General features: G+C 39.1%; 2 protein-coding genes across 3 annotated transcripts; both read right to left on the minus strand.

Annotated features, from left to right (window-relative positions):
- Nucleotides 1-130: 130 nt before the first annotated feature.
- On the minus strand, nucleotides 131-11,564 carry LOC148354070 (homeodomain-interacting protein kinase 1-like). Of its 2 annotated transcripts, none has more exons than XM_088351793.1 (9): nucleotides 10,611-11,564; nucleotides 10,345-10,541; nucleotides 10,085-10,276; nucleotides 9,832-10,013; nucleotides 7,238-7,361; nucleotides 7,041-7,151; nucleotides 6,886-6,969; nucleotides 6,505-6,680; nucleotides 131-3,372 (listed from the first exon to the last, which is right to left on the minus strand). In XM_088351793.1, exons 1-9 carry the CDS (start codon nucleotides 10,675-10,677, stop codon nucleotides 3,045-3,047), a joined length of 1,461 nt encoding a protein of 486 aa, XP_088207919.1. In that variant the 5' UTR covers nucleotides 10,678-11,564; the 3' UTR covers nucleotides 131-3,044. The 2 variants fall into 2 exon arrangements, with proteins under 2 accessions (XP_088207919.1, XP_088207918.1); XM_088351792.1 differs by having other exon boundaries at nucleotides 6,505-6,683; nucleotides 10,611-11,563.
- Nucleotides 11,565-12,404: 840 nt separating this feature from the next.
- On the minus strand, nucleotides 12,405-14,859 carry nanp (N-acetylneuraminic acid phosphatase). Its single transcript, XM_088351410.1, has 2 exons — nucleotides 14,715-14,859; nucleotides 12,405-13,122 (listed from the first exon to the last, which is right to left on the minus strand). Exons 1-2 carry the CDS (start codon nucleotides 14,802-14,804, stop codon nucleotides 12,481-12,483), a joined length of 732 nt encoding a protein of 243 aa, XP_088207536.1. The 5' UTR covers nucleotides 14,805-14,859; the 3' UTR covers nucleotides 12,405-12,480.
- Between the last annotated feature and the right edge of the window lie 1,942 nt (nucleotides 14,860-16,801).

A 16,801-nucleotide genomic window follows, 5' to 3' on the forward strand; every position in this document is an offset into this window, starting at 1 on the left:
ATTACTTCAAAAATTAAGTCATTATTACTCTCAACTTCCTCCAAAAAGCCAATAAGTTAGTATCTGAATTTAAAAAAACTAGTCACCAGGGAAAGCAGCAATTTCCGTGTCTTTAAAAATATTTATTTTATTTGAGTCAGTTGAACAGAGCACAGACAGTTAGTTGTGTTTGAGAACCTTGTAATATTGAAGTGCCACAAATATTAACAGTAAACAATATAATAAAATAACAACCAACAGTAAACAATATAAAGGGAGTTTGATAAACCAAATGGAAAAAGATACTAAAGAAAATACAATAACAAAATGGAAAAGGATATAAAAGATTAAAAAGATTCAACTTTACATTTTATACAAACATATTCACACTGAAAAACACAGGAATCAAAATGTTTAATATATAGTACATAATTCTTCAAAAAAAAGATAAAATACAAAACAATTTTAACCTTTTAATGCTCAACAAAATTAAAGTCAACAACACAGAATCACCCCAAAAATGCATTTTGACCTATCATAAGAGAAAAAAGCTAGTCCACTATTTTAGTGGAGTTGTCAACTTCTCAACTACTATTCAAAGGGAACAAAGATATACTGCCAGAGAACAGACAAAAATTATTCACATGAAATGATGGAAGCGATAACTTGAGGGGATGGAATAACTTTAAGATAGAACCGGTGAGAACCACCAGGAAAGGTATGTGTGTGCCTATATGTGGAGTTAAACTTTGGAACAAATTACAGGATGAGCAAGCAATGTCCAAATACTCACCTGTTCAAATCCAGATACAAAAAAAACAGTATTGGCAAAGTACAGAAAGAAAGAAAATGGCGTCTCAATGATATAGCAAGTGGAAGATGCAAGCAAATCAACATTGTTATTAATGTCATGTCTAGATATTAAGTGATTGCTAGCATTATATAGGTGGGTAAAACTAAACTAAAATAGTTATTATTATAACTGTTATTATGATGATGATTATTATAACATGTATGTGACTATTATTGTTATTAGTAGTATTATTGGTATTGAAATAATGTAAGTAGGCAGAAGCTTTATCAATATATGGGTCAAGCTAATAATTAAGCTTATTATTATTGCAACAAATATCATGACTATTATGTTATTATTGTTTTTATTATTATCATCCTAATTAACGATATGTCTATTATTATTATTGCTATTGTTAAAACAGTTATCATATAACTGTTACCATCATATTATGCAAATCCATCACAATCTCGACCTATATTTACAAACAAAAAAACATGAGGTGAATAAATATGTTGTTGGGCATAGTGAAAAACTAACAAAAACTAAATAGGAATAGAATCACATAGATATACATCTTAAAAAGAACACAAAACAGACATATGCTTCACATCTCAGAGTTAGGGCGGACAAGTGGGAGCTTGATGCTGGAGGCATCGGGCTCAAGCTCCTGTATCTTGTCCTTTTAATGCACAGATCAGGACACTCAAGAATGGCGGTCCTGCTGCCTGGAGGTGGAACCCCTAAGGTAGCAGGTACAAAGATACTTGTATGACGAACAACACACACCACATAGCAGTTAGGTTTCACCATGAGCACCCAAGAGAACTATGTTGTCATAATAGATACTTTAATGATACTTTATGCTGAAAATGTATGGAAAGTCATGATGATGATGGTAAAAAAAGTGAGGGAAGTAGTGATGGTGATTATGATGATGATAATGAAGAGACTGTGTATCAACAGAGCCAATGTAAATATGTTTATGGGTTATTTTTTACGTATAAATCCACAGAAGAGCTACTGTAACTGTGAGACACAATTGTTAATGAAGTCAAAGGGGTAGCATATGCTTCTTCCTACTCCCTCTCGAAAATCTATGTTAACATTGTTTTTTTTTTGTTTTTTTTTGAATTGTTGTTTTGTTTTTGCTTTTATTATGTTATGTTCGAAATAGAACTTTCATTCATTCATTAAAAAAGCGTTTCCGAGGGAACCAGCTGTTGACTAGCCTGCTCCCTTTGTTCACTTCCAAGAGCCGGTTCATGAGGATGTTTCGTTCGCGATCGACATGAGACAGTTGCTGCGGTACAGGTGCTGTCAAGTATGGAGCTCATCATTTTCGCAACTCATTTGCCTTTTCTTTCAGCGCATTAGTAAGTACTATATTTGTAATCGCTCTGTAACTAAATGTTTGCCGCTCTTTTGAATGGTGAAATGATCTGAAAAGAAGTGACGTAAACAACTCGAAGGAGAGCGGACAACCAAAAAGCAGAAAACGGCGTCAGGTTTGCGGGGGCACACCGTCGTTGGGGTTCTGCAGCCAAAGCATTGCTTTTGTCCATCAGTAACGGCAGAAAAAATACTTAGTTAGATTACTGTACATCGTTCCGAAACGGTGTTATTTATATCGGCGTTATTCCCACAACTTGTAATGACATCTAGTGGTTCCACCCGGTAGTAAAAAGAGAAAACAGTTTGGAAATCTGTTATCTAAATCATGTGTCATAATCGAAGTTAAAGTTGGAGTGCGTAATTTGAGGCAGTTTTAAACAGTTGAAAGTTGAAATAATTTTTCCTTTAAGTATGTGCTCGGTGGCCTTGGGGGTAAGGCGCCCGCCCGAGACTGGGAAATTGCTGTTTTGAGCCTCAGCTGGGTCATAACTAACTAAGACTTACAACATTGGTAGCAGTTGCCTCCCTGCTTGGTGCTCAGATTTAGGGATTTGGAATTGAAGGGTTTGGTCACCTAATGACTCCCAATGAGAGGTTGCACACATCAGTTGGGTTGAGCAAGGGGCCTGGGAATCCTCTCCTCTGCATCACTCTCCCAGAAAGAGTCAAAACTGTGAAGATGTTCTTGACTCTAACCACATCCCAATAAGGGGATATATCCCTGGTACATATAAGTATGTGTTTCAAGTATATGTTTTAAACTGTGGAATACACCCTTTTGCATTTTTGAGCATTAAAACACAAAATCAAGCAAACATCTTTTGTGATCTCTTCAATACCAGAAGTCTTTCTTTTTCAAGAGTCTGCATGTTAAGAGTCAATTCCTGAAGAGGATGCCGCAACCACTACACACAAAAACCGGGATGTTTGGAACGGGCGTCTGTTCAAGCAAATCCCGATCCGTTTTTCCGCGAAACTGCGCTAATCCCAGCGTGTCCCGGCCGTTTTGTTCATCCCCTCCGGATTGTTCATCCGATATATCACAGTCACTCCAATGTCCTGTGTCGTCCTCTATGTTGCAGGAGGTCGGCGAGTGTAAAATGAGTTTGTAGGAAGGCCTGTCCTCATCCTCGCTGTCTGAGATGAGTTCTTCTTCAAATCCCTCAATGGGGCACACCAGCATCTGATCAAAAGCGTTGTCGGCACTGAAAGAGAGCAATATATTAATAATGTAGCCTGGAAACAAAATATTGAGTATCTTTTTGAAACCAGACCCATCACTGCCCTAAGGGGCCGGTCGCACAGCCGTTTGCGGCTGAATCACGGCTAAAATTTTGCGTTTTTTTTTTTGCCCGTGGTTGCCCGCGATGGAAAATGCGCAAAATTGGCCAACCCGCTGTTCATCGGTGGTATGCCCGCAAAACAGACGCCGGCGACTGTTCCGCTTCCTCGTCGCGTCATTTCCGCGTCATTTTCTCGTGTGGACCACGGGTATAAAAGCTCCCGAGCCGGTGTTGTGCCCAACGCCCCACCCCCGCGTGAACGCGCATTCTCCTGCGATCGCTTTTGTTGGAAGCGTGCATTGACGTTGGTGACTTTTTCATCCGCGTTAACAAACGCATTTTGTAGAATACGATCGCACTTTATTGTTTAAATAAACGCGTTATATAGACTAGGATCTCCCAATTGTTATAATTAGCTCGCTTTATTGTTTTAGTAAGCGTTTTATATAGAATACGATCGCTTTTGTTGGAAGCGCAGCAGAATGCGCGTTCACGCGAGGGGGGAGGATTTATATACGGTGTGCATTACTGTTCGATTACGTTCACAACAAAAACAAAGACGGAATGGTTTAAGTTGTATTACATTCCTAACAAATGCAAGACGAAGTGGTTTTGGTTATATGTTCGCCATTACATTCCCTAAAAGTGATATAAAAGTGAGATAAAACAAGGTAAAAGTGGTTGTAGTAGCGAGGGGATGCAAATCTCGGCAGGGATGCATTTCTCGGCATAACACCGGGCTGTAGAAATCATAACCGCTCAAGACACAGTCCCGTGAAGATCAAGATTTCAAGCTATGGCACCGAAGAAGCCAGTATGTTATTATTGTAATAGTTTTTCATTTTTACTTTATTATCTTGTTATGAAATGAAAATAAATGTCAAGAAATAAAAATGGATTAAGACGAGGTCACTACGCTGACGGGGATCCATGTTCACCCCCTTGACGTCTCGAGCACAACTGACGTGTGCTCGGCAAATCGCGCTGTATATACGCGGAGAAAAGCGTTTGACCGTCACACGCGTAACACGCTAATTTCACGTAATAACACCGCGATACAGGCGCAGAACATGCTATTACCATGCTCCACCCACGATGACCCGCTGAAATTTCCCGTCCTACCCACGTGTAACCACGCCCTGGCCGCGGCCAGAGCACGTCGTTCCGCGTCATTTCCGCGTCATTACCTCGTGTGCCGCCCGCGGTTAACACGTGCTCAAAGTTTTGAGCAGCTCAAAATTTCTCGCGCGGCCAACCGCGTGTGAATTTCCGACCGCGAGTAAAGCACTGCTGTATCTCGTCTATATGGCGGTCTCAAAGCGTCCAACAGCGTCTGCTTCACAGCCAGAATTTTCTGGCCGTGGTTCAGCCTCGATACGTCCGTGAAAGGCTGTGTACCCGCGCTCTAAAGAATTGAGCAGCGCAAAACTTTTTCGCGCTGCCACCCGCGCGCAAATTTCCGACTGCCTGTTAAGCACTGCTGTATCTCGTCTGTATGGCGATCGCAAAGCGTCCAATAGCGTCCGCCTCACAGGCAGAAATTTCTGGCCGTGATTCAGCCGCAAACGGCTGTGTGAACGGGCCCTAAACAAGGCTGTTAAAAATATCCTGCTCATAAAACTGTTCTGTTTTTAATAATGGACACCTGCAAATGAGATTTCATAGGATGCCAATTTCTTGTTTGGACTATTATTGCACACTGTTGGTTGTTGTTTTGACTATTCCATAATTGTCGCTATCAGCCAATCTGTTCTTTGAATCCCATACCCCTTTGGGATAATCTGTTTTACTGTAACATTGAAGGTTTGATAATTAGAAAGGGCTCATTGGAGGTTCTTAGAACAGCTTTGGATTTCTTAGCTGAAGGTTTCTCTCCCTGTCCTCCTTGCAAGTTCAAAATCCATTGATGTCATCTTTGATTATTTTGGGTGTCTGTTAACGTTTGAACTTATCACCTGCCCTACGTATAGAACAATATTTATTCATATTTTATTTCTTCTTATTTTTGCACATTGTTGCAGCTAATGTTCTTGCACTATTTTTTATTGCAAAATTCTTTTGATTTCATTAGAATTTACAACTTAGACCAGTCTAAAAGCATGATCTTGTAGAACATTTTTTTATCATCTTGTTTCCTTTTAAGTCCTATGTTACATGTGTATCCTGGAGTCTCACATCTAATCTTGTTGTAAACGATGGATACTACGCTGTTATCAATGACAATAAAAACAATTCTATTCTACTCTAATATGCCGGATCACAAACATAGTTCATATACTACTTCTGTTATGATTCCTAAACCAAACCTAACTGGTCTTGCAACAGGGAAGTTTAGGTGGGTTATATATATGAACTCATTCACTGCCATTGATGACCATTGTTGGCGATGAGTAAATGCTAATTCAATATTTAGCTTTTATTATCAGTAAATGAGTATTTGCTATTTTGTTACTATTAATTATTTTTCACATTAATTGTGTTTTCTGTGAATCACATTAGTATATAAAATTGTATTTTTTGGTTATTTTAGTACACAATTCCACTGAACATAGTCTCTTTTTTTTCTAGGTTTTATTGTAAAATTGCAATAATCAGTTGCATTTGAACCAGCATTTTGCCAGTAAATTAGCACAGTTGGTTTGTGTACGCCTAATCGAACCTAACTAACAAATTAGATTGGCGGCAGCTATAGATTTAGCAATTAGCGTTGTGTTTGCGTTGCTAGTATCAGTGATGATACCAGCAATTGCATTCAGTGCCTGCGCCGAGATGCTTGTTGCTAATGTTCCACTAAGCTTCTCTCCGTGATATAGATTTTGTCTGAAAATTTCACACTACTACGAGAACTCAAGCGTTGTCAATGATGGGCAAATGTGGCTCTCGGGACACATTATTGATAGTTCAAACAGTCAATTGTCGATGAACCTTGCCACTCTTAATGTGAAGTAATCAAATACTTAGTTTGTGTGAAAAAAGTTGGACCTCTGGGGTGCCCTGCTGTTGAGGGGTCCCTAAACAATTGTCTGGAGTTTGCCATACGGTGCAGGTACTTACTAGGGACTGGTGTGACTCTCATTCACCAAGTGAGCCATGGAGACGTAGCGATGCTTGAGAGCTTCCTCTGGAGCACTTCTTCTCTCAGCTTGAATGTGTAGAAGACTTTTTAGAAAGCTAACAAATTCATTCTTATCCTCAAATTCGCTGATCACCTCTTTTTTATCCGCTTGACTCTGCTGGATGTCAAACAAAGATGGCCCATCCAGTTACGGATTACAGTATGAAGAGCTCTTTTCTAAAACGAGAGCATCTGATTGATCAGACAGGACCCTGACGTGTTATTGCGTTGGTATTTTTTATTGAATTTGATCAGTTCGGCATTTTAGAAAAGAGTTCTTCAAATTCGAATCGTTTTTATTTCAAAAAGGAGATACTTACAGTTTTCAGGGCATCCAGAGACTTTAGTCGTATCTTCCATGTTTTACTCTCTTCCCCAGTCATCATTTGATATTCTTTTGGAGTCTGGAGATTATAAAATGCATTTCCAAGGCAGTCTGAAAAACGTTGAATTCCATTCAGTTCTGGATCACTACCTTCAGTTCCCACTGTTCGAAATTTACATTGGTAAAAAACTTGTGGCTGTATCTGCCCGCTAAGAGAAGCGAGTGGGATGGCTTCCCTCGTATTTGTACGATGGTCTTCATCTTGGACAAGAGAATGTGATCAAGGTCATCAGACACGTTTGATTTACTCACCACATAATCATAAAGGAATCACCATTCTTATTTACCATCTGGTACTCGCAGTTCGTGGCAAAAAGGTGTTGGCCAATGTGCAAAAAAGTGAGAGCACAGCCGAGACCCCACATGTCCACTTGTTCGGAGATGGGGAGGCCTAGGGTGACCTCTGGGGCTCTATTTGCGGGAAAAGCAGTGACAAGTATGTTTGAAATCATTTTGTAGAGAATTGTTAACAGATATATCCTGAAGTTATACAATTTAGAATTTATCAAGCAAAGCATTAGTGTTTTTCCAACTGGAGACACACAAACAAAACACAAAACTATAAACTTGTCAGGCAAATAGGTACATGTCTACCGGTAGTTATATAGGAAAACTGTAGACCATTGCGGAACGTCTGACATGATACAAAAAAATGTTAAAAAAAGTACCAGATTTCATCCAGCATATACTAGTATGGAGAATATAGCTCTGGATATAGCTAGCTAGATTCAAAGCTGGAGTGTAGTAAGTGTACTGTGTTTTTTTTTTAATATCATCAACAATCTTGTCAATTGAATCATACATGTGATTATAAATTAATTTTGAAGTGGACTTCTCAATGATCAGACAATGAAAATAAATAAACACAAATAATCAAAAAATACATTGATAGAACATTTGTTAGTGTAATATTTGTAAATCCAACACGTATATTTTAGCGTGTTCTTTCAATATACTGTAGTAAACACTTAATCTGGTTTTCGTAGAAAAAAATTCTTAAAATGAGTAAATTAATTATCTGTTAGATGCAATAATTTTGGTTATTTTAAGGAAGATTCCTAATACACTATAATCTATCTATATACCAATGTCATATCCCCAATGTCATGTGGGAGGTGGCTTGAGTCAAGAACACACTCACATTCATCAAACATACATTCCCCTTTGACACCGAACATTAAGCTCACAGCACAATAAGGGGTGAGTTGCTGTGCAATGCAACCCTTCGTCAGCAGAGTTCCAACAGCAGAAACTGGGTTACCCCCTCCGCATCATGTGTCAATTTCAGTCATTCTTAACTATCCTTTCCCATTCACATATTTGGCCTTCCTTTAATTGTATTTCCCATCCCTTCTGTACTACATACTCTTTTAATCGAACAGCCTTCATCCATTTTTTCCATATCTCCAAACCTCATCTCATCTCATTAGCTACACCGCTTATCCTCAGTAGGGTCGCGGGGGTGCTGGAGCCCATCCCAGCAATCATCGGGCAGTGGGCAGGGGACACCCTGAACTGGTTGCCAGCCAATCGCAGGGCACACAGGGACAGACAACTCACTCGCTCATTCACACCTAGGGACAATTTGGACCGGCCAATTCACCTGAAATGCATGTTTTTGGAATGTGGGAGGAAACCGGAGTGCCCGGAGGAAACCCACGCAAGCACGGGGAGAACATACAAACTCCGCACAGGAAGTCTGGAGCTGGATTTGAACCCACGCAGGAGGTTCCCAAGACATGAACTGTGCCGCACATGCTCTAACCACTGCGCCGCCGTGCTGCCCTTATCTCCAAACCATCTCAGAATATTTTAATCACCACACCAGTTATTTTCCTCACTTTCTCATTCCTTAACCTATCTAGTCATGTCACTCCACACATAGTATGCAAAGATCTAATTTCAGAGACATTTGAATTATCACTCTGATTTTCTCTCCAAACCCATGTCTTTGAGCCATACATCACTGTTAGTAACGCCACACTTTCATACAATCCTCGCTTTGCATCCATTCGCAGAACTTCACGTTCACTAGAATACCATGATAAAAATATTTTAAAAAGGAAAAAAGTATAGGTTTAAAATGAGCATATTTGTATTTCAACAGGGTGAGTGTGAGGACTACGGCTAGCTAACAGGATAGAAACGGGATTGGTTTTGTCTACAAGAGTAACAACTCATTTTCTCCGGTAAATACAACATATTTTATTTGAAAACAAAACATAGTTTTTCTTGTTGTTGTCAGTTTATTGTATCATTTTTTTTATTTTCTAAATTGCTTCAAAGAGAATGTGTAATTTTTGGAGATTGAATACTAACTTTAGGTCTTACTGTACTCTAACGTTCCCTTAAAGCACGTGAGTACCCCTCAGACCATTTCTGAAATCAGCTCAGTGATAGGTCATTACGATTTTCAAGGAAATTTGCTTTGTAACTGGTATGACAAATCATTTACATTAGTGCTTTTAAATACATGAATTCTTGTTAAAATTAGCTTACAATTTTTAAATGTAAGTGATCTCATAAACAACAGATATTTTACTGGTTGACTCAGCTTTTTTTTTTTTTTTTTTAATTTTTTTACCCCACTTCTAATGACATCCTGGTAGTCATATAATAATAACATAGTAACAACATAATAATAACACAAAATTTTATCTTAGAAATAGTAGCTCTTCTTGTCAATCAGTATCAAAAAAGTAGCTCTTGGCTTCAAAATGGTTAACCCCGATGTACATGCTTCACAACCGTAACACGGTCTTGTATGCGGATGGAGTGTTTTTTACCTCAAACAAATAAACAAAACAAAACAAAAAAAAAAATACTTTTTTTTTGTTGACTTCGGGGGTTAAGGTTGACAAACTTGAAGAAGGAAACTTACCGATACCCCATTGGCTGGATGGTCATTCCATGGGTTACTGCCGAGGTTTGAATGGAGCATCCAAAATCGATTAACTTAACTCTAAACGGTTCACACGAATGGTTGACTAGCATGATGTTATCGGGTTTCAGGTCTGCGTGAATGATTTGGATACTTCTCAGTGCTTGAAAGGCCGTAAGCAACTGCACAAAAACAGGAGATACTGTTTGATCAGACTCTGAAACGAGTCTGAAACAATCAAAACTGACTTTACCTGATGCGCGATTGGGCGTATTTCGCTGACAGACAAAGGCTTCTTACGTTTCTTGACCACAAAATCAAAAAGGCTCATTTCCAACATTTCGAAAGCCAAGCAGGTGTACCCTTCATACTCAAAGGTTTCGATAAACTTCACGATGCTCTTTTTAACCGGGTCCAAAACACTCACAAGCTCGAGCATTTTGAGCTGTGGAGAAACAGAAATGAGTAAAATTCAAGCACTTTTTCTGGTAAAGTAGATTTTGGATATCATACCTCCATATTGGATACTACATTCGACCTGGTTTTAAGAACTTTAATAGCTACGGTTTGTGACGTATCCAAATTGACACACTTGGCCACTCTACCAAAGCTTCCTTCGCCAATTAAGTCCTTAACCAGGTAGGCACTAGTTTCACTGTTTAGGATATTAGATTGTAGTTTCTCAAACGGTTCAATTTGTTTCTTCTGATCTGCAAATGGAAGTCAACGTATCAATTGCAGCAAACGTGGAAAGGTCACAAAGTCAACACTCCACCTACCAGCTTCATTTGATGCAGGGTGTATAATCGCGGTTACGCCCATCGCCATTTTCCGATCGATTTTCATTTTATATGTAAAAAAAATAAATTTCGAATAAAAACAAAAAACAAAACTTGTTTACTTTTAACAATAGGAGCAGTCTCATAATACTCTGTGATGCCATGCCAGGTGATCACAGATGTGACGTCACCATCTATGATGTCGCTTACAAGTGATGTGAGTGTCAGTATGCTGTCATTTGCAAAAACCTAGGAACAGATACATGTAATAACAAAATTACAATGCTCATTAGTACTTAAAGTGTAAGCAATGAGCATCGATAGCATGGCTTGGGTCAAAAATAACCCAAATTAGGTCAAGAGTCGACTGATCCACTGTTTGGGGCATTTAATCCGTTTTTGGTGGTATTTTGCACCAACAACCCCTCAAATCTAGGCTTGTGGTTGAAAATCCTCCCAAATATGTGTCATTTTGATTAAATTGATAACCGTGAGTGTCAACAGTGACTAAAGGTGATATTACACTTGGATTATCCAACATTTGAATAAAAAATAATCCATATTGGGTCATGAGTCAGTGGAAGGATCCACTGCTTGGGTTACTTTGACTGAGTTTTGTTGCTTTTCACATAAATGACTTTATGTTCGAAAAAACTTCAAAAAGAGTGATTCTGTGTATAATTTATCGTGGGTGTGAACAGCGGACTAAAGTAAATGATATTAAAATTCTGAAAAAAAACCTTTTCATGAACTACGATTTTAAAGGCAAGAAACTGAGTTGTTTTCAACACAATTTTGTTTTCGACAAAATGACCCAGTTATTTGGGCTTGCGCCATAAAGGACAACCCATTTTTCCAAGGTTGTAATATTTGACCACTAGATGTTGCTGTATTGAGAAGATCAACTGAAAATGAGTGCTAAAGCACAAGGGAGAATACAAATTACGGAGACTCAAAGTGACCAAAGTGCACAATTTTCTTTCTCATTATAAAATACAGATTTCTTGATCTACGAGTATTTACAAAATTGAACAATTAAATAATAGGTTAGGTATTTTTTATTATTATTCAAGTCAATATATTTATATTTTTTACACTAGCAGGCGCTAAAAAATACAAAATGTCCGGTTTAAAATGCGAGACGGTTCTCTAGGTTTTTAAAAATAAAAAGTCCTTGTTTTTTTGGTTTTCTTTAGACCCAATTTTAGAGTGGTTCAAAGAGTTAAAGCAAAATTGTCTTGTTTTTAAAATTATTTTAAACAGAATAATCTAAATTTTAGGCAGCACGGCAGCACAGTGCTTAGTACGTCTGCGGCACAGTTCTGAGGTCATGCATGTTCTCCCCGTGCTTGCGTGGGTTTCCTCCGGGCACTCCGGTTTGCTCCCACATTCCAAAAACATGCATGTCAGGTTAATTGGCCGGTCCAAATTGTCCCTAGGTGTGAATGAGCGAGTGAATGGTTTTCTGTCTCTGTGTGCCCTGCGACCGGCTGGCAACCAGTTCAAGGTGTCCCCTGCCCACTGGCTGAAGATAGCTGGGATGGGCTCCAGCACCCCCGCGACCCTTCTGAGGATAAACGGTGCAGATAATTGATGGATGTATAATCTACCTTTTTTTTTTAAACAAAGTCTGGGGTGGTTTTTGTTTCAAAACAACACAGAAATCTGGGATAATGTAACCCAAGCAGTGGATAGGTCTAATCCTAACCGAAAAAGTTTTTTTTTCCCAGAAATTAGGAACGGATGAATCTTCTTGTGACAAATCCCTTGTTAAGGCATTGAAAGACATTTCAGTGACATTTATAGTGGTATGTATGGTTTTTATTCTGATATTTCAAACAAAACCATGTATTCCTTTCCCCAGTTTTCCTTAATTAAGTTTTGCCAAGATATCTTCCAGGTCCAATACAGTTGAAAGTGTATAGTCAGGTGTTACCGAATCGACTGGAACGACATCACCGAAACTGTTAATCCAAACAGTAGCACGAACTTGCGAGTTGATGCCTCCTTGGATGTCAGCAGTAAGAGAGTCTCCAACCATTATACAGTCCGAAGGTTCTACCTGCAGGAGGTCAAAACACGTCCTGAAGATGGAGGGGTGCGGTTTCTGCTCGGCGTAATCCCCCCCAATCACGATCCCATCAAAAAAACTTTCACAGCCGACTGCCTTCAATTTCTCCCTTTGCGTTTTGGGGTTCCCATTGGTCAGGAGCAGGAGCTTGTACTTCACCCGAAGTCGTTTTAGGAGACTGGATATCTCGGGGGACAGACAAAGCAGCTCCAGGCGGCTGTTTTTCCACAGGTAGTAGCATTGAGAAGCCAGGGAAGGTGTTGAACAACTGTCCACAGTTTCCCTAATACTGTCTTCCCAAAGACCGACTCGGACCTCATCTATTGATCTCCCGGCTGCTGGATCGAAATGGTCTTGCAGAAGTTTCTGATCGAACTTATCACAGATGTTTGTGATGGTGTTGTCATCAATACCCAGAGAGGTCCTCAAAAGTTCATGGGTCTGTAACAGTCACACAGAATTTTAATTAAGGCATCCAAGCATACTACTTGATTAGTACTAAATGCTCCGTTTGTGGACCAATTATACAAAGTATTTTTCAAATATGCCAACCTTTTGACATTAAAAGGTAGATGTTATCACAAACTTTATTTTTACACCTGAAACACACGCCTGTCTCCAGAAGATAAAAACACAAAAACATCATGTGTTTTTTAAACGCTCGTCTTGGGATCAAGAGATCGCAGGTTCGGTTCCTGGCTCCTCCATGTTATATGTCGAAGTGTCCTTGGGCAAGACACTGAATCACTAATGCCCCCACTAAGCAGGTCGGCGCCTTGCATGGCTGCATGGCCGCTATTGGTGTGTGAATGTGTAAGTGTGAAGCACATTGTAAAGCGCTTTGGGAGGTCTTCATTGACTTGAAAAGCGCTATATAAATGCAGAACATTTACCATTTAAAAACCGTAGGTGGCAAACATTTTTTTCTTCGTTTTTAACGGGGGTTGGCATCCATCGCTTTGTTGCATTCCTCTCCGTTCCTCTCTTCAAATTGTATTACAACGTCCAATACTTCCCAAAATTGTAAAAATATCCTTTGTTGAGGCCTATGATTAAAGTTGATCACTTCTTTTAGTGACATTCCCTTTGCTCTTTCTTCTACCAGCCCCTTCTTCAGCTTCTCCCTCTGCATTTTGTACCTCCAGCATCCTATTTTTACATGCTCTTCTTCTGATAATCTTCACACAATCTAGTGTTGTTTCCCTATCAGTTTTAACAATTTTTTAAGGTATTATGTCAAATCCTTAGTCTCACAGCATTCACTCTTCTATTTTTTTGCCATCAACCAAGCTGTCTAAACATTTTGTTGAATTCTGAAGGGGCAGAACCTAAATCTAATGTGATCGTTTTTTCAGGCACAAATACTTAGACTCGCATCAAGATAAATCAGCCGGAGACTAAAATACTACTCTGAAGTCAAGATTTTGTTGTTGTTTGAATTAAAAAATAAACAACAACAACCCAACACTATAGACTTTAAAAAAAATGGTTGGTTGGATCCCTTGACAACAAGGGTCGTGGAGGCACCATTTCCTGTGGTGTATCTTGGGCGACTACAACTACAACAGCCTCGTAGCGCCCATCCCTCTCCAGGCCAACATGTGTTTACACACGGACAGGTGAATGTGCTAACCACTGCACTACGGAAAGAATTGGACAAGTGTAAAAGTTGTAATCTAATGCATAAAATGGTAGAGTTGGTGAATAAGCTTTTCAAGGGTCTTGGTCACAGATGTAAAGGGAAATTAGGGGAAAGTAATAATCCAATTATACGCTCACATAATATAAAGTAGGTGAGAGTAATTACTATTAAAGAGAATGCCACTGACGTGCTGTTATAATGAAAGCTGAAGAAAAGTGGAAATACCTGAAAATAAATGATATGAATGATATAATTTTTAGAACTAAATCGGCAGGTTAAATATTGGGCCCCTAGGGTGTGGTTATGGTCGTTCCCAATGCAAATGAACGCATCACATCAGCAGTCAAAAACAAGTAAACTTAGCATTAAAACAAAAGCCCATTAATACTACCTTTAGTAAAGCAAGTTGGCCTGCTCGATAAGTTTCGATGAGTGTGTTGTCCAAGTCAAAAAGTATTGCTTTTATAGTTTTTCCCTCCATTGCTGAGAATGCGAAAGCTTAGGGAGTCCCGGAAGTAACTTTCGACTGGGCGAACGCTATTCGTGCTGGGAATTGTAGTTTTTATTTGGATAAACGCGCGCACTTCAAACTAAAGCCTCATGAGGGCGTTATTACGCTAAAATTGCCCTCATTCAAGATTTAACACCAAAAATGTCCCATTTTTTTAATAATAAGACAAATAAAACACCAAAAAGTAGTGATTACAACACATGTGTTCATATACTGGCATTAGGGTGAAGTTAATCTATGAAAAATAAGAAATAGGAAAATAGATAACCACCACCCATCATTTTTACAGACATAGGGAGAAATAAGAGACCACTAATTTTTTTCAGTTCCCCGTTGAGTTTGGTTGCCCACTATAACGCAAGGCACATTTTTGGAGAACAATATCACAAACGACGATAATAAAAACAACAAAAAACAAAAACCACACGAGTTTTAACGTGTGTAAGCAAAACAACAGTTTGTTAATGACAGTATTTGGATAATTGTTTAAAGGACAGTTTGTATCATTTAGCACCTCCGAGTGAATAATAGATCTGATTCGTTAAAAAAAGCGATATTGATTTCAGACAATAAGCAAAACTACCTGAACTATAATATGAACGTGCATTTAAAAAAATACTGGTAGGTCAAGAAATTGGAATTTATTTTAAATAACATGAGGCTCACCGTAGACCAGGGGTGTCAAACTCATTTTAACTCGAGGGCCACATGATAGAACAAACATTCTCTCGGGGGCCGGACGTGTAGATTAGACAGTAAGAAAAATAGAGAGAAAGAGGGAGAGAAAAGGAGAGAGGGTGAGACAAAGAAAGAGAGAAGTGGAGAAAGAGAGAGAGAAAGAGAGGGAGAGAAAAGAGAGAGGGTGGGACAAAGAAAGACAAAAGTGGAGAGATAGAGAGAGAGAGAGAAAGAGAGGGGGATAAAAAGAGAAAGTGTGGGACAAAGATGGAAGGAGAGGGAGAGAGAAAAGAGAGAGATAGAACGTGAGAAACAAAAGAGATAAAAAGAGAAATAGTGAGAGAGGGGGAAAGAAAGAGAGAAATAAAGAAATCCAAAGAGAAATAGAAAGAGAGAAAGAGAGGAGAGAAAAGAAAAGAAGAGAAAGAGAGAAGGGGAGAAAGGGAAAGCAAAAGAGAGAGAGAGAGAGAGAGAGAGAGAGAGAGAGAAAAGAGAGAAAGGGGAAAAAGGGAAGAGCAAGCAAAACAAGGTAACATACAGAGAGAAAGAGACAAAGATGATCCAGAAAGAAAAAGAGAGACAGAGAGAGTGAAAAAGAGGGACAGAGCATAAGAGAAAAAGGGAGGAAGAGAGAGAGAGAAAGAGAGAGAAATACAAGGACAGCGTTTGTGAGAGGCACCTGAATTTGGCAACATAAAGTGGAAATATTTCAACCTGCAGCTCGTTTTTTCCCATGCACTTCTCTCAGCATTGTCTCGCGGGCCGGATTCACTCCCTTAGAGTGCCCGCGGGCTGCCTGTTTGACACCCATGTGGTAGACTAACACAATTTCCCACCATTTACCTGCTATAGGTATTCCCAAAAGAATAAAACTTTGCAAAAGTCTGGGCAAAAAAATGAGAAGAAAAACAGTGAATTTTGTCACTTTGAGTCTCCGTAGCTTGTATTCTTCCTTGTGCTTTGTAGCACTCCTTTTTGGGTGCACTACACCATACGGCAACATCTCAATGTCAAAGAATACATACTGTCTTTTTAAGCAATTGTAATTTATTGTCTGTATTTCTGGTATTGCTGCCTTTTTTTGTTCGATCTAACTTTATGACTTTATGGGTTACAATCTTTGCTAGCTTGTTCGTTAACCAAGTTTTGTGTGAAACACACCAAATTGAATTGAACATGGTGAACATTGTTTGCAACAAGATTAGACTTGGCACTCCAGGACAAAGAACTAATAAAGACAAACAAGAGACCTTCCCAAGTTGTGTTAATATGACATGCAATGCAGTGGT

This window comes from Urocampus carinirostris, chromosome 13 (genome assembly GCF_059441175.1).
Source record: "Urocampus carinirostris isolate Australia breed hairy pipefish chromosome 13, RoL_Ucar_1.0, whole genome shotgun sequence".
Lineage (NCBI taxonomy): Eukaryota > Metazoa > Chordata > Actinopteri > Syngnathiformes > Syngnathidae > Urocampus > Urocampus carinirostris.